Raw genomic sequence first — 24400 nt, 5'->3', positions numbered from 1 at the left:
CTAACGTACCGGACACAATCCGGCCACTCAACGACGGAGCAAAACGAAATTGAAAGTTTTGGTTTTTAGAGATGGAAGAGAGAGATGAGAGAGAAAGTAGATCTGGAAAAATATTTAGATCCTTTTAATCAATCTTATTAAAGTCTTCTGAACCATATAAGTGAAACTACCATTTTTGTTTAGGTCTCAAAAACATTTCTAATTTAGTTGTTGTATTTGACTGTTTATCAATTTGATTAAGTAGTAGATTAGTAAGATCGCTGGTATATAATTTTGCAACAATGACTATTGTAAGACGTTTTAAATGTAACTTTCAAGCAAACTTTCTTTTTTATACTAAACTTTCATGAAAATTTGCACGTAAAATAATGCGATGTTCTTTCATTGACGAACTTTAGTTAGCTATTTGAGATCAAACATTAAAGGTCCCTCAGTTTTAAACACTGAAAAATAATTTAAATTGGATACTGTAAGTCTATAACCATAAGATGATATTCGAATCCCATGAGTATATTATCACTCTTTTTTTGTTGATCAACTTTATCACTTTTTTTGAAACATGCATGTATTAACTAACTACTCTCGTTCACCGAATTACCATCAACCATGCATGTTTAAGTCTATAACCATGTATATTTTCACTGAATCTTCTTTTTCTGCTGAACTGTTAATATCATGAGATGAAACCGGGATTTACAAGATTAATCCTACCCTGTTTTCACTGAATCTTGTATTTATGCATGTATTAACTACTAACCATATCTTCCTACGATATATATATATATATATATATATATATATATATATATATATATATATATATCTCAATTTCACTCATCCGAATATGAATATGTAGTGCTTAAATGTCATGTAATATATACCTTTTATAAATAAGTAGGAAAAAGCAGAAAAAAAGAAGAGAGTGGAGAAGAAGGAAAGGTAAGAAAGAGGTGTCTGTCTCCAAAGTGCATCAGCAAGGCGTGTGGAGAATCCATGGATGACACAGAAGATGAAAGAGTTGGTATCTCTCTCTTAACCACTCTGCAACTACTCCTTCCATCATTTTTACTTCTCTCTTCCTTCCATCATACCATTCATTTCCTTTTGTTAATTAGCTAGGTTCCATGCACTCAAAGTTGTATACGTGAGCTTTGGTCTATTAAAGGTGTAACGTAAGAAGTTGAAGTGTTTGAACCTAAAAGGGGTTAGAGAGAATCAATTTGATAGAGAGAGTTGGTTATCAGAAAAACACTTGATAGAGAGTTTGTTAAGTCGTAGAAGAAATTGAAATAAAAGTGATCATAATAATCATTGAACATCTTTCATTGCATCATATCTCCTTCCAATATTACAATCATTTGCACATGTTTCCATCATCTGTTGTATCCACCTCCTCTGACTCGATCTAAGCTATCATATACACACTTCAAATGTTTAATTCAGAGATTTGGAGTGGCTTAATATGACATATCTCACTGCTGATATCTCATTCATGAAGACATTATAATAGTATAGCATATACGCACTTCAAATGTTTAATTCAGAGATTTGGAGTGGTTTAATATGACATATCTCACTGCTGATATCTCATTCATGATTATAGTGTAGCGATCCTTTTTGCTAGCTTTACTGATTTTGAAATAATTTAAGTTTTTAGCCATTTCTGTCTACAAAATCAAGATTACAACAAATATAACCAAAATTTTAGAATATAAAAGATTCATACTCATGGTCAAAAACTATTTTGATCATTGTAAAAGAAAATACTCTTTTAGGCTTTTCTCTTCTTGGAAGATTTGAATTTGGACTCGGATGAATGCTTATCCTTGCTTCTCTTTTTGGTGGATTTATCAGAACCATTTTGATTCTCCAACTTGGCAGACTCAACAGTGATAATACCACTTGCAGGGATCTTTGAATGATTCAGAGCCTCTGCTTCTTTGTCTCCAATTACATATTGTTGAAGCTCCGAATCCACCGATCCTTCAGTCTTCTCCATCATTTGTTCCTTTACACAAGGACAAGCTCTCTATTAAATTATGACCGAAGCAAGCAACACTAATATAACATTTTTCATGGGAACGTGAAGTTAGGAGAATTACCTCAACTTGTTTTGCTCCTTCCCTGAGATCATCGTCAACCGATACGTTGTGAGGTTCAAGCACTATCTGCAACGATGAACCGTAAGTTAGCCTTTATAAAACAGATGGATTTAGCTTAAACCATATGTTGCACACAAAGCAACGGCAAACAAGATCCAACCTCTGTTCTCGGTTCTGTATACGTGTTTCTTATGAACAATATTGATGGATCAATTACTGAGATAAGAAAACAGTAAGGAGTTACCCTTTTCAAACGAGGGCGGGCTAATTCAATCTCCTTTGCTGCAATCCCGTTCATATATTTGTATAACTCCCTTAAGACCTTCAAGAGAAGAGAGTGTATCTGTCCCCTCTCCAACTGCATTTGTCTCTGCAAAAATCGAATATTCATATGTGTTGGCAAGTTTTCTCAACATGATGTGGTGAAACATAATTAGTGTAAAACACATTACCTCGATGCTAGAGAACTCTGACTCCTGCAATCCCAAGCACAGTAGTACAGATGCTTGAACATATGACAGCGATACAGGGATCTTCTTTTCAAAGTACTGATGTGCCAGTGTTTTGCAGATATCATAAACCTTTCAATCATAAGACAATGAAACTGGTTACAAACAGAAAAGCAGTTAACCTAAGTTCGGTTCTCAGAAAACAAATGCTAACCAGATTGAAGTCAGTCATATTGTTGGTGAATACTCTGAGCCTCTCCATATCAAATGGAGAAAGTATACCGTCAAGTGTCTTCAAAAACCCATCTGATGAATTCTCTGAAGAATCAATCTCCTTGAAGTTGATCTTGGGGTTTAAGACACTACACAAAGAATGAAATGACAAATTAAATAATTTTATGAAATTTGATATTACTGTAAAATAATGACAAGAAACTGCTTGTGCTTTACCTCATTGCAAGTTTATATTCCATCTTCTTGAATTTATCACTCAACAGCTTAGAGAACCTTATCCGGAAATCTGAACAAAGCAAAATAAGGTTTCAAACATTTAATGATACACTAGGAAGATGAAGAAAGTTCAGTTCGTTGCTCAAAGAATCAACAAACCTTTGTAGAATGGAGCGAAGAAACCCAACTCCTCGGACTCGTTGACTTCTAGTTCGTCGTTCTTTAAAGGTTTTAGAAGCATACATGTATGCTCGCCAGTTACAGCACTCTGATCCAAGCACAAGGAATAAACCACTGTTACAAAACCACTACAATAAATGGAATCGCATAAACAATCAAGGAGGAAGGGTGTGGAGGTGTTGTTCTCAACTGGGATTTGGCTAACGTAGAACGGAGCAAAGTTATGCTTTCTCCAGAACCGGAACAGATCCAAAGTAAGACCAAATGAGACACCAATGTAGTGAAGCCTCTCAGGTCGTCGTTCATGGAGTGGAACCAGCAGAGGTGGGAGATTAGTGCGAGGCTTTATTTGCTCCTCGAGCATGGAGACCTGTCAAGGAGGAGCCACTTAAGCATGTAAACAAGAGAAACAACTATGCTAGTGAACATAAAAAAAGAGAAGCAGATTCTGCACTAAGATAAATCCACAGCCCACATAGATATATAGAAAAGCCAGAAACCTTCTCAGCAGCCTCAGTAACTCTAATGGGTGAATGCTCAACATCAGCTTCATTAGTTTCTTCTAATATTGGAGAAATCTGGCCCTCAAAATATCTGCAAATGTCAATCAGCATAGTAAGGAAAATCAGTATTATTTGTTTAAGAGTATGAATGCAAAGTCTAATTTGTCCAGTACAGAAACTAACAATAATATAAGAAAACGTACGGGAGGTTCATGATAACAAATTCGTGTATGCATTTTCATGAGATTACCTGGTCAAGAGCTCAACTGCAGCAGAACCATATCCCATCTGCAAAGGCAAACAGAAACATGTTAAATCCCACAAAAAGTTTAACTGGACAGGTAAAAAAAACATGCGCATAAAGAAAACACATTACCTTCATGGCGTTAGGGTGGACAGCTATGCGTACAATGCGAGCACCAGAAAGATGTGGAAATTCGATGTCCCGGAACTGTTCACAGAATTTCCATGGAATCTGGTCTCCATATGGTGAATGGCCATCTCTTAAACTTTTGAGAGCTGAGCTCTGAGATATCTGTCCTTCAAGACAGACCTGAAAATACCAAATTATGTTGATGCTTTAAAATCACACAGATCAAAAAAGCAACACGAGCTAGAAAATTATGACAAAATGTGGATGAGAGAAACTAAAACAGTTTGCTAGCTAATAATGTAATCTTCATAAGTCCATATTCATGAAGACGGTTGATTCACTGTTCTAAATCAAAATCTAACTGTCAGGTGTTTCAACAGATACCTAAAAATCAGTGGTAAATTTTCTTACAGTAATTCTACAGAGTAGATGAAAAGAAATAATCTATACCTGGATAACACAGAGTATATCAGGAAGTTTGCTTTGCGACTCATCAACAGGACCTGTGTTTAAAGGAAGTTAGGCATAGTTCTGAAGTTTAAGTAGGTGGGGAAAAGGAAAAATTGCATACCAAGAAGCACAAATAAATGATGGGCAGGAGCATCAGCCAGCAGTTGAAGATCATTTGGAGAGTTCTTGTAGTGAGAAGAGACACATAACGCCATCATTCTCTGTGAGATGCACTTATATCAGTCTATTGTCAAAATATGGTAACAAAAGAGTGTATGGATCAAAGCAACCCCATTTACCTGAAGAAACATTTCACTATCTTTGTGATAAGAAAAGAGTGTGTCTCGATTGACATAATAGAGATCGCACTCACTAGGCCGAGGATGGCTACACAAAAAGAAGAAAGAGGATGAATCAAATAAAAAGACATAGACGATTAGTACTGCAAGAAAAGATAAAAATTCCAGTAAAACTTGCAGACCATGAAGGATTGGGCAGACTAGTAGCAACGTCAAGGCAAAGTAAGCCATTAAGCCAGGACTCTATTGGATCTCCGGAAGCGTATCTAATAGACTCATTAAGTTCTATCTTCTTGAAAAGACAACCTGCCAAAGTAACTTGAGAAAGTCAGAGGCATTTTCCCAGATAATGAATTTATCAGATACACTAGTAAAGTGGGCTACTATGCATGGAACCTAAAATTAATCTTTGCATGCGTCTTATGGGAGAAAATGAAAATGAAGGTCACGCTCTTCAAGGTAACGTTTACATATATTAGCCAAAGCTACAATGACATTGAACTCACTGCTAACATCGAAATGAAAATTTTATAAACAAATGCTAGAAGCCCTATACTTTTCCTTCCTAACCAAAAACATGCATCTGCGCGATGATTCTACGAAAGATGAGTTTATCCTCTTAAAAATGAGCCTCTGAATATATTCCCTCATTATTTTCACATCCAGGAACGAAAGCAAGAAGCATTAGTTATATACCAGAAAGAGAGCCTTCAAGACCAGTAGATGGAGCCCGGCTTTGCTCATCTAGTTGTTGGAGGAGTTTCAGTGATAAAGATCTACCAGTGCCTTCATACCTTTCAACAAAAAGAAGAAGAAACAAGTAAAATCAGTAGCATAATTATCCCTAAATCAAAACCAAAACATGCATATAACTCCCCCTTATTATGGAAAGAGCATCAAAGTCTGTTTCACATACCCGCTGACAGTTGAGGATAGGAAAACTAGATAAGGACCAAGCAAAGACTTCACAACTGGTAAAGGAATAGCTGCCGCTTCATCAATAACCAACAACTCTACTTGTGAGAGCTTCTCATGCTCGTGAGGTTGTATATACTGAATGCAAAAAAAAACAAGAGCATAGAACACGTCAAAGATGGACAAAATTACAACAGCTTAAAGACCATGAATGAATTAACTGAGGAATGAACAAACCTGGATAGTTTGTCTATGCTGTTTGATGATATTTATCCGTACAATAGCTTTTTTGAAATCAGGATTCGCACTCTTCACAACTTCATAATCCAGGTGCTCCTTTAAAAGATAAAGTGAAAGATATTTCAGAAACATATAAGACCACATCGCAAAGCAGAATGATGGATTCTATTTATTTGCTTGAAGCTAGTATAGGTCTAATCCAATTATTATCTCAATAAATATGCATGTCTCTCACCCTGAAGGTTTTACATCACTCACAAATGCTATACTAAAACAATCTATAGGAGAAGAAAAAGATTTACCTTATACTCCAGTGCATCAAAACCTTTGCAAACAAACTCGAAGAATGTTTTCAAGTTGTCAGGGCTTGGTGCAGTAATGTAAATGTTCGAGTACCTAAAAGCCAAAAAAAAAAACCATAATATTAACAAACATCCCAATTACTAGAGAGTAAAGGAACATATGGAAGTAAATTTACCCAGCAGCTACGGCACCAGCAACAGCTAAACCAAGTGCAGCAGATTTCCCACGCCCTCGACTAGCAATCAAAGCAACTATGCTGCGAAGAGCCTTATCCAGAATTGCATCAAAAAAGGTGACAACAGCTTTACCCTACAAAAGGAAAATGCAGAATCTCGGTTAAACATCAGCCATGGGACAAGCAAGAGCATTAAAAAGACAAGTATGCAAACAATTCATAAGCTTTGAACCTGATCCAGTGTACAGCATTTCTTGATTAAAGGACCAACTGGAAAATCATCACTCAGTTCATCTTTCAAATTCTTCAGCTCACGTTCTGCCTCAGAGAGCCCCTCGGAATCCTGTAAGTGGCATTGAAGAGTTATCAGTGAAATTCTGGAAAGCATTTTGTCACAATGGAGGCTATAAAGATTACAATTTCTGTAGGAACTGGAGCAATAGATCTGATATGCGAGGAAAGTGGTAATATATTGAGCTCATCATCCATGACAACACATGCTTTGCATGAAGCAATTGACAGCAAGAAACGTTCATTGAATCTGCCAGCAGCCTCAGAATGCGACTCGGTTCTGAATCTGTCATGGACATCCTAATATACAACAAATAATCATGTAAGAGCAATTAGATGATGTTCTTTTCCCAATTCTCTTAAGAGTAAGCAATAAATCAGTGGTTCATACCATAACCATGGTGCAGAGACTAGTAAGCGATGTAAGTGATCGTAATATCAATACAATCATCCCACCACCTTCCACAGTCTCTATAGTCCTTGCTAGTAGATTGGGAGTCAGAGCTTCAAAATCCTGAATTTAATCAAAAAAAGAAAATACTGAATATCACCAACAAAAATGAATCAGTAATCCTAGAGACAAAGGTACCTGTAAGATGCACATGCCGAAAGTATTTCCAAGGATACGTTCAGAATCTTTGTACAAGCAGTGAGTCACCCTTCCCACATCAAGCAAACGAGAGAAGGCGTCAAGCTTCTCAGGGTCCAACTGTCCTCTCTCCCTCAACCTCTTCAGCTGCTTCGAACGCTTCTTCTTATGACTGCAAATCAAAACCACACGAATGACAAAGTTATGAACTTCTCACTCTCCAGAGCTAAAAGCTTGAGACTTTGGAATCTAAGAAGCGAACCTGCTAATGTCAAGTTTGTCCTTGTAGCACCATAAGACACTCGGATTGGACTTAATCACTGCCTTTGACAACATATGGTGGAGATTCACTATCTGTTAGAGAAGAAACACACATAAATTTAGTAGGGATAAGAGTGAATGAAAAGTAGAGAGGTTTAGAGCAGGGTGGGGAGACAGGAAACCTGGTCACGAGACTTGTCACCGATGATGACAAACATGGAACGGTGTCTCAGTTTGACACCGTTCTCAATTAGAGTCCTGATACGTTCGTCTACCTTCTTCCTCATTCTTCTTCTTCCTTAAATCTTATCACAGACGCAAAATCTGAGCTCTGCTTACTCTAAAGTCGAGTGTTGTTGAGAAAATCAAAACCGAATCTTTAAACTTTCTCTTCAGAACGAGAGGATAAGAATCGAAGGAAACGATGATACAGAATAAAATTAGTGTTTCTAAATTGTGCAGTAGGGTTTATGATGGAAGGAAGGGAGGAAAAGAGACGACGACACACACAAACTGAAAACGACCACAAACTAGGGTTTTCGCCAAATTTTGCGGTAGGGTTTATGAGATTTGCATCCTGTTGCTATGCGAACCCACCACCTGGTGGTTATTGATAAGCACCGCTAAACCAGCTGTATTTTTTAGGATTCTAATTGGGCCTACGCCCAAACTAAATATGATATATAAATGGGCCTTTGCAAGAGTCTCACTGGGCGTAAAAGCCCAAAGCTACATTAGAAAAAGTATCTGTTTCAATATCTTTTGAACGACGCAGTTCACGCGGCTATTAGCTGTCTTTACGACTCTTATCCAAAACTGGACCAGACCAGCTTTCGAAACGAAAACAACGAGTAGAATGTGGAACCACGCGCCTAGTGTAGCGTGTGTGAGAAAACCGTATCCATCTTCAACGAGGTTTAAGATCCGTTTTGAGTCAGTAAAATGGTGGAAGTGAGAGGAAAGCGTCATCCTTACGTTTTTCTTTTCATATAAGCTTCACAGAGAAAAAGAACAAAAGAGAGAAAAAAAAAACTCTCTTGAAAGCAATCATCATATTTTCTCTTACAACGACACTTTCAACAAACCAACACTTGTTGCTGTTGTTGTTGTTTTTTTTTTTTTTTTTTTGCTGTTGTTGTTGTTGTTGTTGTTGGCTCTTTCTTTCTTTCCTTGCTTCTCCCTTCCCTTTAGATCTCTTTCTTTAAGTCTTATCCTTTGGTTTCATCTTCTCCGGTTACTTTAGTTGTTTGGTTGCCAGAGAAACTGGTGAGTAGATCAATCAAAAACCCAAGATTACATATAAGAAAAAAAAAAAAGAGAAACCCTCTATAGGGTTTTTTGTCAAATAGGTGACAGTCTCTGTCTCTCTCTGTTTGTTCTTTTCTTGGTAGTGAATCATGTGTTAACTGTCCTGGAGAGGTTTTAAGAGATTACAAGAGGAAAAGATAGAGCTTGTTTTTTTCTCTTTAGACTGTTCATGCAATTAGTTTCCGTGGGAGATAATCCATCTTATATTCCCCTAAGAAACTCTGGATAATGATGCTCTTATATACCTTTAGTTTGAGGTTGCTACTGAATGGGAAAGTATAGGTTTTGAAGATAATCAAAATTTGTTCAAATGTCTAGTGCACTCAATTGTTGCTTTACGTTTCTTACTTTTTTTGGGTTTGTTTATGATTGCATTATCTTTTTTACAAACAAGTTTTAGTATACTGTATATGTGTTTGAAATTTAATTCGGCTTCATTTTGTTGTGGTCTCTTTTCAGTGTTCTGATTGCCGCATATAACTTAAAATGGAGTGATAAGAAACAACCTTTTTGACTTGTGGTCTGGTAGAGAACTGAGTTAAGAGTTATGAGAAGAGGTAGAGGGAAAGGCAAGAGGCAGAATGCTTCTTCTAGAGAAGATGGTGAGGATGAAGAAAAGATTCCAGCTTACAAGAGAAGAGGGGGACCACAGAAGCCGGCGAAAGATGAAAACGAAGGAGGAGAAGAGATCATGGAGAAGGATTATGATACAAATGATTCAGTAGCAAGTAAAGAAGAAGTGAAAGAGGATGGGAGGAAGAGGAAGAAACCAGTAGAGTCTAAAGAGAGCAGCAACATAGCTGAAGAAGAAAAGGGTTTAGGATCAAAATCAAGCACAGATGTCTCAGTTAAGTCATCAGGGTTTAGACAGATTGGAAGTAGAAGGAAGAAGAACAAACCAAGACGAGCTGCAGAAGCTGTTGTTGAATGTAGTGGTGTTTGAAAAAAAAAAGAGGTTCTTAAAACGCTTTTTTTTGTTGTTAACCTGAGTTTGATTCAAGGTTGTTTTGAAACTCTAATCTCTTTTGAACAGAGTAGAGATTTCAATTAAAAAAAAAAGAACAGAGTAGAGACGAAAAAAAAAAGCTCTTTATAGTGGCTATGAAAATACAACGTTTTTTTTTGTTCTCATATCATCTTGCAAATCAAAGGAAAGAAGCTGTATATTGTGTACGGAGTATTAAAATAAAGCAAAACACAAAAGAAACAGAAACAATCTGATACACGCAATCCAATGAAAATTCAAGTACACAGATTCTGATGGGTACATGACCCCATGAATAGAACTTTCCCATATACTCTCTTTTGAAAAGAATTAACTTTTGTTCAACTTGCTGCTAAATCTTGATAGTCTAAAAAGATCTTATCAAATAATATGTTGTATGCTACTACTTAAAACCAGACAATGATGCCAATTCATGGCCTTTGACTTGGGTAGTATTTTCAATGGTTTTGGCTCTTGATTTTTAAGATTTGTCTTTAGTGATAAAGCTCTTTGTTCACACATCAAACGGAAACACGCGTTTACTTAGTTTAAGAATCAGACTAAAACATCATCATCAATCATCATCAAGACTCAAGAGTTTGTTTGAGAATAAACATCAACATCATCATCACTAATATTATACTCTAATAATCAAAGCATGAGTATTTGAGTAATATGGCAATTAGCAAAGTTATTTGTTACTGGGCTTGAAATTACTTGTCACACTATAGTCTGATAGTCTCATCTGATATGACCAATAATATGAACAGCATTGGAAACGGAAATTATCAAAAGGCAACAAATATTATTGAAAGAAACCAAGAAAGACGGTACATCATAGTTTAGTTAATTAGTTTTTCTTTTCTTTTCTAAAGCATAGTTTAGTTAGAAAATATGGTATCACAAGTCTTATTATAGATAGCTTTTGCAGACAGATTGAACATCGTTACGCTCTTATAGCATTACGCATTTTCCACTTCTCCTCATGTTCGTCCTCTCCGTGTGAGGATGTTGTTAGGACATGAGTTTGATTCAAGGTGCATTTTGGTTTCATACATGGTGTCAAGTTTTTTTGGAACATTTTTCTATGTCTAAAACTTTCCATGGTGTTTTGAAACTCTAATCTCTTGTGAACAGAGTAGAGACAAAAAATTTAGTGGCTCCGAAAATGCAACATTTTTTTGTTCTAATAACATCTTTCAAATCAAAAGAAAGAAGCTGTAAATTGGAAACTAAATAAAGCAAAATACACAAAAGGAATAGAAAACAATCTGTGATATACACACAAAACCCAATGAAAACTCAAGTACGCAGATTCTGATGGATACACACCAACAACCTTTTTTACATCTGGAAAGTTGCTACCAAGACCTGGTAGTCTAAAGATCTAATTATCAAATTATATGATCTATGCTCTACTTAAAACCAGACAATGACTCCAGATCATGGCCTTTGATACGGATATTATTTTTAGTGGGTTTGGATCTTTAACCCATTTTTCTTTAGTAATAAGCTCTTATGTTTACTTAGTTTTAGAATCAGACTTAAACATCATCATCACCATCAAGAGTTTGAGATTTAGACATCAACATCATCATCATCATTAATAATATTATTTGAAAGAAAGTACGACATAGTTTAGTTAGCAGAAGATGGTATCACAAGTCTTATTATATATAGCTTTTGCAGATAGATCGAACATCGTAACGCTTATAGCAGCATCACTCACATTTTTCCACTTCTACTCATTTTCGTCCCCGTGGAATCTTGTATCCTTTCCGGTGAGGATATGGATTCTCTTCTCTTTTATAATATTCACCGCACATTCCACATTTTACAATGTCCGTCTCCATGATCCTCCTTGAACGTGCCGCAACTTCAGCAACGGCAACGGAGTTGGGTTGTTGGGTCGACGTCTCTTCGCGGTTAACGTTGTTTTCTCCTGTGGCGGGGAGGGAAGACTGAGTGGAGGATGATGAAGTTGAGTTGTTGTGCGATGAAGACATCTTCTTAGTGCTGCTTTTTGCTTAATCAACAAATAATCATCCATTAATGAAATACTTGTAAAATGAAAGAGAACATAGAAGTGAAATATAATTTTAGAAGAAACCCTAAGCAAATAATAAGAAGAACATGAAGTAACCATAGAGATCGAGGACATGAAAAGAATAAAAATATATATATAACTACAAGACATTAACCAGACCAAATATATGGATATGCAAATACACATTACCTCAAAGAAAAAGATTGTATGGCTTTGTTTTCTCTCTCTTGCTTTGTTGCTCTGCTCTTTTAGTAATTGGAACTCTTGTAGATTCTCGATATATATAGCTGCAATTTTTTTTACCTTTTCTAAGTTTATTTTTTTAAGAATAATTCTTATATGTTTCTTCCATGGTTGTTGCTAGCGACCTAGTTGTTGTAACTTATTGCCCTTCCTCGTGGTCATTGACTCATTGGTCAGCGATTAGTCAAAACTAAACCGGGGAGAAATTTTAATTATGACATTTATGTTTATTTGATCCCATCAATAAAACAAATTTCTTCCATGGTTGTTGTTAATTAGTTGTTGTATCTTATAAGTTATAACCCTTCTGCATGGTCATATTGACTCATTGCTAAGCTATTAATCAAAAGAGTTGATTACTCCAACAGACACATTTTTTTTTAATACTTTTAGGTACTTGCCATTTGAGAGGCACTTTCTCCCTCTCACCCCCTAGTGTTTTGACGTAACTATCATTTTGCTGTGGCTAAGACTTTGAAAAAATGAGTTAGATTTACTAATATAATATTCTGCCAGCTTCTCCCCACTCGCGTATGGTAAGAGTTATTTGAACTTTTCTAATACTACTTTATCAATCTCATCTATTTCTTTATGTGATTATTTTAACATATTTAAAATATATAAATAAATAAATTTGTTATCATAAATTATGTCTTTTTGTTCTCTACATTTTAAGATCCATTTTGGTATATTTTTGCAATTTGAATATGAAAAAAATTGTGGACATGGACACCGTAAATGTATACAAAATTGTACATGACTTAGTGTTCATTTGAGAAATGTGGTTTCATATTAACTAAATTAACCAAGATCTTATTTTGAGTCTTTGAACCTTGACAAAAGACAATATGTCTATGAGTTACCGTGTTGAAGCTTATCTCTCTGATATGCATATGTGTATACGTATTTGTGGATGCTGAAAATGGTTGTCGTTTGTGGATGTGGACGAAAGTTCACTGTTGCCATTTGTGGATGTGGATAACTGATAGAATATCAAGAAACTATAGTCGTCAAGTTAAGAATTGACATATCCAACTAATAGAAGGTCCACAAATTGTTTCATTGAGTCAAAACATTTTCTAAATCCAATCAACTAAACAAAATGTTCAATAAACAGATGAGACCAATTTTATTAATCATGAGGAAGGGTTTATAGTCACAGTCACAAACAAGAGTTTACATCATCCTTAAAATCTCTAATCAACACACCATAAAACATAATCACTAAATATAATAGACACGAGAGCTTGTCGTCATCTTTTCCACAACGGAGGTCGGATCTGCTCGTCGTCACGTCCTCTCCAAACCAGATAGAAAAAAGTGTTGTGGACAGACAAGGTGTGAACGTCAGATTTGTCGAAAAATTAAAACAGAGAGATTGTCGGGCAGAGATGTCGAATAGCTTTCAACAGAAACAAAAACAAAAAAAGAAACAAAATCGTTAGTAATCCACCGCAAACCCAAATCAACAGAAACAAAACCACAAAAAACCCTGAAAAATGTAGGAAAATGTTTTTCAAAAACCCTAAAATGATGAGAACCAAACCCAGAAACAACACCAGAAAGAGAAACAAAACAGTGGGTAGTCAACTTAGGACCCATAAACACAAATCGACATAAACCAAACCAGAAAAAAAAACCTAAAAACTCCTAATAAATTGGGAATCAAAAACCCTGCAATTTAAATCGCGTCGGCTAAGTATTAAACAAACACACACACAAAGGAAAAACCCCTAAAAATTGGGGAAAAAACCCTAGAATTGAAAACATAAATCGCCACGAGAATCGATTGGAAAAACCAAAGAAAGAAGCTTTATGGAAGAAATCAACAAAAAACAGGAAGAGAAGGAGCAGAAATTGCTTCGAACTAACCTTAAGAGGACGGCGGAAGATGGGAATGCGGAGGAGGATCAGCTTTCTTCTTCGTCGGCGCCTGAGAAAATTTGGGTTTCTTTTTCGCCATTAGACTTTGTCAATATCTTAGAAACACACAGAATTTTGGAGGTGGATGAAAAAAGGGTTTTGTTCGAATGGGGGAAAGTAGAAGAGTGGAGTTGGAATCGAAACTGTTTTGAAAAAAAAGCAAAAAATCAAATAACTGAGTCTCTAGGTTTGTCCGACACCAAAACAAAACCAAAATTAAAATGTCTAACCATTGTTACTTCACCTATAGTTAGTAAAGTGTGGTGTAGTCTAAAGAAAGAGCATAAATGACTTTGTATACAGACAATGTGTTGCACAAGTGGAAAGTGTCTAAGCATGTAATTCAAAAGACAAAATGTATTTTAGAAGGTAATTTTTACTAATCAAAACTATAAACTAGAGAGAAAATTTAAATACACAACTAGAATTGAAAAGAGGATAAATATAAATGGGCTAACTTCGTACAACATTTCGACAACGGCCCATTATGTTGATTTTCGTTGAAGCTTTCTTCTCTCTTTATACCATTTAGGTTTCACCAGCTTCGGGGCCGTCTCGAACTATTTATGGACCCTGTTCAAAAAATATTAATGGTATATTTAACGATGTAATATAATAGTTTTAAAAGTTTATAGTTTTATTTATATATATTTGACATCTTTTTTTTTGAAATTATCAGCTCCAAATTTAGTATTATGTCTAAAAATTAAAAGTTTTATATCATAACTTATATATTTATCTTAAAATTTTTTAATGTCTTTTTTATTTTTCAATTCGTACACTGTTCGACCGCTCCACTTGTACGTGCTGTTAGACGGCCCTGACCAGCTTTCTGAGTTTTTTTTTGTTTTTTTTAGCTTTCTGAGTTTGACTTAGAGAAACGAAGTTGTAGGAGACAGCTTGAAAGACAAGAAAGCCACAAGCAACAACAACGACTCTTTTGTCTGCACCAAGAGCCTTTTGCCCTGTGGAAGGTTGCTGCTAAAACTTGATAGCCTAAAGATCTTATCAAATTATATGTTCAATGCTACTTTAAACCAGACAATGATGCCAGTTCATGGCCTTTGACTTGGGTAGTATTTTAATGGTGTAGGCTCTTGCATCTCTAAGCCATTTGTCTTTAGTAATAAGCTCTTTGTTTTCACATCCAATAGAAACGCACGTTACTTAGTTTGAGATTAAAACATCATTACATCAACATCATCATCATTAATATATACCCATGAATCAGTGCATGAGTAACATTGCAGTTAGCAAAGTTATTTTCTCTGGACCTGAAATTACTTGTCACACTATAGTTTTATATGATGTATTATCGTTTGATATGATCGGTAATATGAACAACATCATTGGAAACAGTAATTATCAAAAGGAAACATTTATTATTGAAACCAAGAAATACGGTACAACATAGTTCTATATAGAAAAGATGGTATCACAAGTCTTATGATAGATAGCTTTTGCAGACAGATTGAACATCATAACGCTTATACCATTACTCCTCAGTTTCATCCCCTACATGGACAGTCTCCTCCGTTAGGAAGTTGTAGATCATCATATCTTTCAAATATTTTGCGGCACCCTCCACATATGTATCTGTCCGTCTCTGATATGAACGTCCTATCAACAACGGAGTTGGGTTGTTAGGTCGACGTCATCGCCTTCTCTTCACGGTTAACGTTGCTTGCTCCGGTGGTGGCACCGTCGGGGAGGGAAGACTGAGTGGAGGATGATGAATTTGGGTTCTTGTGCGATGAAGACATCTTTTCCTTCAGGGGAACAATTGCTCCAATGCCCTTATATTTCATAGTGTAATCTTTATTGGGCTCGGTTTTTTTTTAATTTTATATGGCAAATAAAAAATCATAAAATGAAACTGGAAACTTGAATATTTTTTATTTGATTTATAGAATTTGATAAAAATATTTCAAAAATCAAAAAATGAGTTTTCTAGAATTTCACGAAAATCATCAAAATATGATTAAAAACGATTTTAAAACTTTTTTTTCTAAATTTGAAATGTATAGAATTTAAATTTTATCCAAGGGTTCACTAATCCATAGGGGGTTAGAGTTTAGTTTTGATGAGAGGAGAGTATTTGATTTGGGATTTTAGGTTTTAATTAAAAAATGAATTATGAAATAAAGGCATAAGAGCTCTACCAAGCCCATAGGAGATTGACTCTAGAGAAATAGGGGTAGAGAAGCTCATGGTCCTTTTCTCAGGGTCTGCTTTTGTTTAATAAAATAATAAAGATCCATTAATAAAAGACATCTTCTTAGGCAACAAAGATCCATTAATAAAATACTTTGAAAATTTAAGAGAATATAGAAAATGAAATATGTTTTAGAAAAAACCAAAAAAAAAAGAAGAACATAACATGAAGTAACCATAGAGATAAGAGGACATGAAAAGAAGAAAAATATATATAACTACATATTAACCAGAATAAAAGAGACCAAATATTGGTAAAATATAAACATATATGCGCGAATACACATACCTCAAAGAAAAAAATTTGTATAGCTTTGTTTTTCTCTCTTGCTTTGTTGCTCTGCTCTTTTAATAATTGGAAATGAGTCTTGTAGATTCTCAAGATATATAGCTGCAAATTCTGTACCTTTTCTAATTTTATTTTTTAAATAATTTTTATATGTTTCTTCTATGATTGCTGTGAGGGGCGAATCCAGAAAAATATCTTAATGTGAAACACAATATATAATTTATGTTGTAATAAATATAGTTTAATAAATAAAACTAAACTATATTTTAAAAATAAAAAAATACATTAGTCATCAATTTTTCTCAAATTGAATAAAATATAAAAGAGATAATTATAAATTTTAAATTTTCATTTTCAATAATATCATAAAATTATATATGCAAATAGTAATTTCATCATAAAATAAAACAAAAATTCATCATAAAAGTTTATTTCTTTTAGTTTTTATCTTTGTCTAACTATTGAAAATACTTAATAAAAATAATTGCAAAGTTAAATATCAATAAATTATGAGTTTTTCTATTGAAAATATGATATTAAAAAGTGACTGAAATACTATAAGTTGAGTACCCTTTCTCAAAAAGAAAATTCAGGCTGTAACTGGAATACTTTTTTTATGAATGGAATCATATGGAATCAGTTATTCATAGACATTCCAAAATAATTTTACCAGTTAAGTGGAAAAAAACAATTTTTTTGATTCCACACATTCCTGTGGGATGAATGAGAAAAACAAGAAATCACGTTAAAGTTCATTCATGATAAAAATGAAGAGGAATGAAAGGAATGGATGGAATGAAATAATTTGAATATAATTAAAAATAAATACATATATCATTCCTTTAATTCCTAAAATTGTCACCATTCCATTCCATTTTATTCCACTGATTCCAATTCCATTTATTCCATACATTCCTAAATTAAGTTTCCAGTTACAGCCTCAATAAAACAACTTTAACATTTGGGTGTAATTAAATTTTTATAAATTTAATATTTAAGAAATTTGTTGATAAATAACTAAACTAACTCTTTCTAATTTTTATTTATGAAATTTATAAATACTTAATAAAAAATTTAGAATTTAATATTTAAGAGATAGATCTAGATTTATAAATTTTTATAGATAATTAAAAAGAGTTAGTTTAGTTATTTATCAACAAAAATTTAAAATATTTATGAAATAGACATCTTTTAAATATAATTTTGAAAAGTGACATCAAATTTGTGGTAAAAAAATATTGTGGTAAAATTAGAAATTTTCTATTAAAACAGAAAATAAAACAGTTATTAAAAAATAGTTTTGATCGTAAAACCAAAAGAATATATTTGATAAAACAGTAGTTAGAAATTTGTAGAAAAACTGAAAGCAGAGAAAAGCAGCACATGGGTTTGAATTTGGCTGGGTGGGGCAAAATTTAGCTTGCATGACCAAGTTAGCTACATAGTTTGCTTTGTATTCCGAGGTGCATTAAAGCTTTTTATACCTTACTATGTGACACGAGCCACAGGTAGTCCCTACGTGAGTCCGCCCCAGGTTGTTGCTAGATACCTAGTTGTTGTAGCTTCTAACCCTTCCTCATGATCATTGACTCATTGGTCAGCTATCAATCAATGTAAAATGGGCCAACTTCAGAGAACATGTAAACAACGGCCTATTAACTGCTTTTTCGTGTTTTTGTTGTTTGATAAAACCTGCAATGAGTGTCGACACAATTTAAAAAAAAAAACTGAAATGAGTTTTCGTTTGTTCTCGTTCTCTTTAGCAGGTTGGCATCTCCTTCTGCTAGAACCAGAGAGTGAGACTGATACGTAAGTAATCACCAACAAATGACGCTAAATGGTTTTGGCTCTTGATCTTTAAGCCATTTATTTGTCTTTATTGATAAGCTCTTTGTTTTCACAACCAACAGAAACGCATGTACTTTTTATGAATGGAATAATGTGGAATTAGTCATTCATAAGAATTCCTAAAAAAAAATTACCAGTTAGAAGGAAAAAAGAAAAATTTTAATTCCATCCATTCTTGTGGGATGAATAGAAATAACTGTAAGTCACGTTAAATTTCTTTCATGATGAAAAAAGAAGAGGAATGCAAGAAATGAGTGGAATGAGATAAATTAAATATTTCATTCCTTTTATCCCTCAAATTAGAACCGTTCCATTCCGTTGTATCCCATTTATTCCAATTCCTTTTATTCCATACATTCCTAAAACAAGTTACCAGTTACATAGTGTGAGAATCAGGCTAGAACATCATCATCAAGTGTATGACATTAGAACATCAACATCATCATTAATATATACTATATATCAAAGCATGAGTATTATGGCAATTAGCAAGTCCTTGAAATTCCTTGAAATTCACTGTAATTCTTCACCTACCTGCTTATGTAACTGCAAACAGTAACAGTTCAAGGAACACATCATGTTCTTGTCCCCAAGATAAGGTTTTCAAAAAGCGAAAAGAGGACAAAAACGAGGGATTGAAATGTCAAAAGGAACAAAGATTGAGCATGACCAAAGCAGAAATAAAGAAAATAATGATCTAAAGGAAAAGCTTTAGTGGAATGTTCTGTGCAGATAAGTTACGTGGTGCGTACAGATTCCAAACTGCAAATCAGGTTGGGAGGGGGGTCTTGGGTTTCTTCACTATGCCAAAATGATCGAGAGAGCTCTACAGAAACGCGACATCTTCCACTTGGTTTATTTGTTCATTATTTAGTCACCTTGTAAGCAGTAGAGTTGCCTTATATTTCCACTTGCTGTCATATTCACAGCAGAAACATAAGAGAGAGTCAAAACCTAATGATGCACATAAACTTTTAAGTGCGGTTTGATTTTGAAAGTTCTTACCATAGAGCCAGTCTTTGAAATACACGTGGAGTGCAGTTGATAGCTCCTTTTTCCGGTTTTCTTCCAGAGGCGTTTCTCTTAGAGATCGTCTTGTTTCTTCCAAGTTCTTAAGCTGGTGAAACCAAAAGTAAAAGAGTTAAAGAAGAAGCGACCAAGTGCTTCAGTTATTATATTAGAGACAAAACGTAAATAACATACGTTTCTCTGCTGAGCTGCCGTATAAGGGTCTGGCAATGGAAATGGATTGTCTTTAGTCGAACCAATCTCCTCGCCGCTAAACCAGTTTGGGATCTTCACCACAGGTAAAAACGTGATCAGATTGTTTCTTGAATAGCATTCACCAGTTATTGAAGTCAAATGAGGCTAACAAAAACAGAGTATACCAAAAAGTTAATGAACTGGTCAGGGTCCACACAAGCAGCTGATTCAGCCTGTGCATCAGCAACGCCTGCAGGATGTGAGAGTGAATCATGTGGATCCACTGCTCCCAATACCAATGGTTTATCCCATTTGTTGATAGTTGGCTCAACCCCTACCTCACTCATGTGCTCCCCCAAATGGGAGTAATATGTATTATATGGAGCGACCTGGAACATAAACCAAAAAGTTTGTTTTAATTAGCCTGTAAATACTAGAACCACTAGATACCAAACAGTGTTTATATTTCCAGTTGCAAAGGAAACCAGTAACACCTTCTCAAGCAAACATCAGACCAAAGAAGTATTTCTTAACCAAATATAGTGAGATAACACCTCGAAGATGTTACCATTAAACTCAGCACACATGTTTAGAAGAGCATATTCACCAAAATAAGCTACTAAAAAAAAGTCAAGCCTCTTCACTGATTTTGGCATTGTACCATAAATGAACGGAAGAGTTGTCTACGCACTGTGAAGCATGATAAAAAACTTAAAAAATCTGAGAGAGGGAGGCTTCACCTGCAGTTTGTGGTTATCACCAACAATTAGTGGTCGCTGATTGACTCCCAAAAAGAATACACATTCACGGCAATTGGCGATGCACACTCGTTTGGCAGCTGCAATCACATGAACTCGCTCACAATGCTCAACTTTTAGTGCCTGCAAAAAGAAAATATATTTGCTATATCTTTAAGTAAAATTCGGCAGATAATATAGCCTGTTAAATATTGACTTGGCTATCTCCTTTAAAGACACAGAGGAACGGAGTATTGTGTCCGTACCTTGCCAACAGCTCCTAGAACTATAGTTGTATCAGAACATCCATGCACAGTTGCATATCTCAATGGCGCCAAAAGATAAATAACAGAATCATGGCAATTGACAACCTGCAAATACACAGAACATGTAGTTGATATGAGTGCACACAGAGACTGTATAACGCACGTCAAAAGTAAGTCATTCTTCATAAGCGAACCTTTACAGATCTACCCCTAAGATCGGAGGCCTGCTTAACAAGTGAAGTCTTGGAGACTCCTTCGATTAAACACGGGCCTCTACCACTAGGTGCAACCTTGTTCGGAACAGCACAAGCATCTGACATAGCATCATCTTGATCAGAGGCATTAGATGGCCCGTTCTCTTTCCCAGAAATTCTCTCAGTAATACTTTCTAAAGCGGAAGCTATGTTTTGCAGAAGCCAGTCATGCACCTGGGAAGCAGGGACTGGAACAGCAGGCATATCCGGATCCGAGTTTGCAAAAAAAGGAGTCGCTTGGCTCAGTGGAGATACATCAGATCCCTTGTCGCCGAACTGAACCAGAAAACCCAGGTGCTCAAAAGCCTCCATAGAGAGAACCTGAAGGATGTTTTAAACATGCAAACAATTAATAGCTTGAACCATCATGAAATAATCATCCTATATATTGAAAAAATTGTCTTCACTCTCATTCCCTCAAAATTCTTGACAAAAATAGCGCCATACCAATGATTCTTCTCCTTCTCCTTCCACAGGCTCTGCAAGTAGAGAAATGATATTTCCTAAATGTTTTTGTAGGTATGACAACTGATGAGCTTCGTCATCTGCTTGTGACGGCATAAACCGACGGCTGTTGCTGCGAACAAGCTGCAAAATGATCAAAAGGAAATATAACTAACATTTTATACCACGTGATAGGGAAGAATATATCATATAGAAGAACAATTACTGTTGAAACACGAACAAGACTACGACACGCATACCTAATAGTTTCATCGTAATTGAAGCAATAAGTCAATCAATATGCATCAAAAGAATCCTTATCCATTGAATATTACAAACGCACATATAATAGAAACCCTACATCCACACCAATCAATTCAAAGAACCTCTCCCAAGCTTCCAACTTTGCGTTAACTCTAAATTCCAAAGTACATCAAAACAAAACCTTTAAATTGCATTTGTAAAACTATAGTCGAATTCAACGCAAAACGACTCTATAATTACGCACTGGGATCAAATTGAATGTGACTTGCTCCAACTCAGAAACTTGCCTGAATTGGAGACAAGGCAGACAAGTAACCATCAAAAGCCGAAGTGGACGGCCACACATCAGCCACGGCGGCAGAGTCCTTATGCGTCCTAGGCAGCAACTTCTTATACGACTGAATATACAGAAACAAAACCAGATCCCTCAAATCAGCTCCCACGGATTCCACCTCCTCCGGTTTAGCCCCAACCAGAGGATCCGACTCGGAATGAAGCACCGAGCCGAGTGTCTCGAGGACGAGACGAGCGTGGTCGCCGGAGATCTGGAGAGCGTCGGCGATCGAATCCGATCCGACGCGGTGGTTGTTCGAGGCGGCATCGGCTAGCTTCTGCTTCACGGGAGCTAGGGTTTGGATCGGGTCGGCGAGAACGAGCTTCTGGATCGGGAGGAGGCCGTGCTCGAAAGAGACGCGTCGAGGGTGGATTAGTGAATTCGGGTTTGGGTCTGGAGGAGGCGGTGGTGGTGATTGGTCGACGAGGTCTTGGTCTTCGATCATGATGATTCCTCGTGGTGAAGATAGAGAGAGGAGAGAGGAAGTGGTACGGTGGTGAAGTTGCAGATCTTTCTTTGGGTGACGAATCATTCAAGGGGGAGGAGGAGGAGAGAGAGACTGTTGTAGTTAGTGCGCGCACGTGTATGATATTAATCTACGTCCTGTTTCTGTGGCCGTTGGATTTACCGTTGATCCGAACTATGACACGTTCAGATGAGAAAGATACAGGGGGTCTCTTTAATCGAATGCATTTATTTATGTGAAATTTGTTGAATATATTTAATCAAAAATATTACTAGCTCTGATTTCTAAATATAAGATGTTTAGGTGAAAACACACATATTAAGACAAATTCACTTTTTTGTCTAGAAAATAATGTTAAAACTATAAATTAACGGTATTCAACCAATTACAAAATAGACTGTTAAATATGATATTGGTCACACATTTTTTAATAAATTAAAAGTTACCTAGAAAAATAAAAACATTTTATATATTGAAACATCAAAGTTTTTTAAAACATCCTACATTTAGGAAAGGAGAGAGTATAATATACTGTATTGATTTAATATTTAGGTATTATAGTTTAATTGTAGTATTTTAGAGAGTGAGTTGAGTTTATAAACTTATATGAACAATACTTTAACATTTATAAATGATTTATAAGAGTTAGTGTATTTTTAATCACAAATTTTAGATATTTATATCATTATATGTATAAATTATCATCTGAAAATAAATTTGAAATGTTGTATAAAATATGTTAAAATTAGAACTTTCCATTATATTTTAGTTTCTTTGTTTAAGCCATTAATGAAATATGATGACAAACACTTGTTTACCTGATATTATGTTGATATATAATCCAGATTAATAAAGAGATAATAATCACTTGAAAATATCTAAGTGAAAAATATATGATGGACTTATATTAATAAATATTTATGGACCCATAAATATTTAAAATAGTTTTTAGTTAATACGATAATAATTTTTCTATTATATTTCTAAAATAAACAACAAGAACTCACCTAATTTTTTCTATTATATTTCTAACCATATATTTTTTTTGAAAAAGGTATAACTCAATCGATAAAAGAAACTAAAATAAGAACTATAATTAAAATGGGAGACTAAAATATAAAATTAAGAAAGCTGATGCTTTTAGGTTAAATGTATACAAACAAACACACAAACATTTCTATTCGTCTTACTTACGAGTATTCTTGTTTAACATGTCTCTGGATTTAGGTTTTGAACTTTATATTTTAGTTTGTTTTGAAGCAGATGTATCATATCTAATAACTTATGATAACAAAGAAAACTGTGACCAGTGAAAATAAAAGTTGGACGAGAAAAAGTTGGTGGTGTAGCATCATATATTTTTACATCTTTTTTTACTGAGTGACAACCAAATTTTATTATGTTCCGTAGTTGATATGTTTTTTTCTTGAAAGGATCAAACTAATAATAACCTAAAATAAACAATATAGCATAAATTAATAATGCATTAAGTTTTTGAAAAACTCCCAAAAAAATTAAAGAAATTAAACCAAAAATAATTAGATACATGATAATTAAGTAGTGGACAAAGACTATGATCCTGTTAATAAAAATAATTTGTGGCCAATGTTAGCAATACACAAATTCGAAATAACCAAACATCCAAAATAAGAAAACTGTACGTCGTCAAAAAAAATAATAATAAAAAAGAAAACTGTACTAATTCTGTTTTCAAAATAAAAAGAGCACATTTTGTTTTCAACAGCGGATTGTATTCTAGTTTTGTATTAATTTTTAGTTTTTGTTTTGTTGAGGATATTCATTATTGTTGAAATAAGATAAGTTAGGTGATAAAAGTTGTCAAAGAGGTAAAAATTGAAAATCATAATTCATAAACGTATATGATAGTAGTAGTTTAATAAAGAGAAATTGTTTTAAAGACATTGCCAAAGTGAACACAAAAATAATGGTCTGGTCATTGGGTAAGGGAGTAATTACAAGTGTCAAGTCAGTCTT

General features: G+C 34.8%; 3 protein-coding genes across 4 annotated transcripts; 1 reads left to right on the top strand and 2 right to left on the bottom strand.

The window, feature by feature from the left end:
• Positions 1-1625: 1625 nt before the first annotated feature.
• Positions 1626-8167, bottom strand: LOC108835102 (RNA cytidine acetyltransferase 2). Its single transcript, XM_056986240.1, has 26 exons — positions 7763-8167; positions 7582-7673; positions 7320-7491; positions 7122-7244; positions 6857-7030; positions 6672-6782; positions 6440-6573; positions 6264-6357; positions 5959-6057; positions 5723-5859; positions 5503-5600; positions 4989-5112; positions 4807-4894; positions 4629-4728; positions 4508-4560; positions 4061-4237; positions 3935-3972; positions 3682-3775; positions 3372-3551; positions 3161-3269; positions 3002-3071; positions 2766-2913; positions 2555-2683; positions 2347-2472; positions 2103-2168; positions 1626-2008 (listed from the first exon to the last, which is right to left on the bottom strand). Exons 1-26 carry the CDS (start codon positions 7865-7867, stop codon positions 1772-1774), a joined length of 3078 nt encoding a protein of 1025 aa, XP_056842220.1. The 5' UTR covers positions 7868-8167; the 3' UTR covers positions 1626-1771.
• Positions 8168-8416: 249 nt separating this feature from the next.
• Positions 8417-10015, top strand: LOC108862319 (uncharacterized). Of its 2 annotated transcripts, none has more exons than XM_018636412.2 (2): positions 8417-8846; positions 9348-10015. In XM_018636412.2, exon 2 carries the CDS (start codon positions 9436-9438, stop codon positions 9829-9831), a length of 396 nt encoding a protein of 131 aa, XP_018491914.2. In that variant the 5' UTR covers positions 8417-8846; positions 9348-9435; the 3' UTR covers positions 9832-10015. The 2 variants fall into 2 exon arrangements, with proteins under 2 accessions (XP_018491914.2, XP_018491915.2); XM_018636413.2 differs by having other exon boundaries at positions 8417-8929.
• An 8915-nt stretch (positions 10016-18930) lies between these two features.
• LOC108857136 (uncharacterized) lies at positions 18931-22503 on the bottom strand. Its single transcript, XM_018631072.2, has 9 exons — positions 21893-22503; positions 21345-21485; positions 20838-21218; positions 20644-20748; positions 20381-20521; positions 19826-20029; positions 19641-19733; positions 19443-19554; positions 18931-19351 (listed from the first exon to the last, which is right to left on the bottom strand). The coding sequence occupies exons 1-9, from the start codon at positions 22469-22471 to the stop codon at positions 19308-19310; spliced, it is 1800 nt and encodes a 599-aa protein (XP_018486574.1). The 5' UTR covers positions 22472-22503; the 3' UTR covers positions 18931-19307.
• Positions 22504-24400: the final 1897 nt, after the last annotated feature.

The sequence above is a fragment of the Raphanus sativus genome, chromosome 5 (assembly GCF_000801105.2).
Source record: "Raphanus sativus cultivar WK10039 chromosome 5, ASM80110v3, whole genome shotgun sequence".
In the NCBI taxonomy this organism is placed as follows: domain Eukaryota; kingdom Viridiplantae; phylum Streptophyta; class Magnoliopsida; order Brassicales; family Brassicaceae; genus Raphanus; species Raphanus sativus.
The sequence above is the reverse complement of the archived record's forward strand: the minus strand, read 5'-3'. Positions and strand labels throughout refer to the sequence as shown.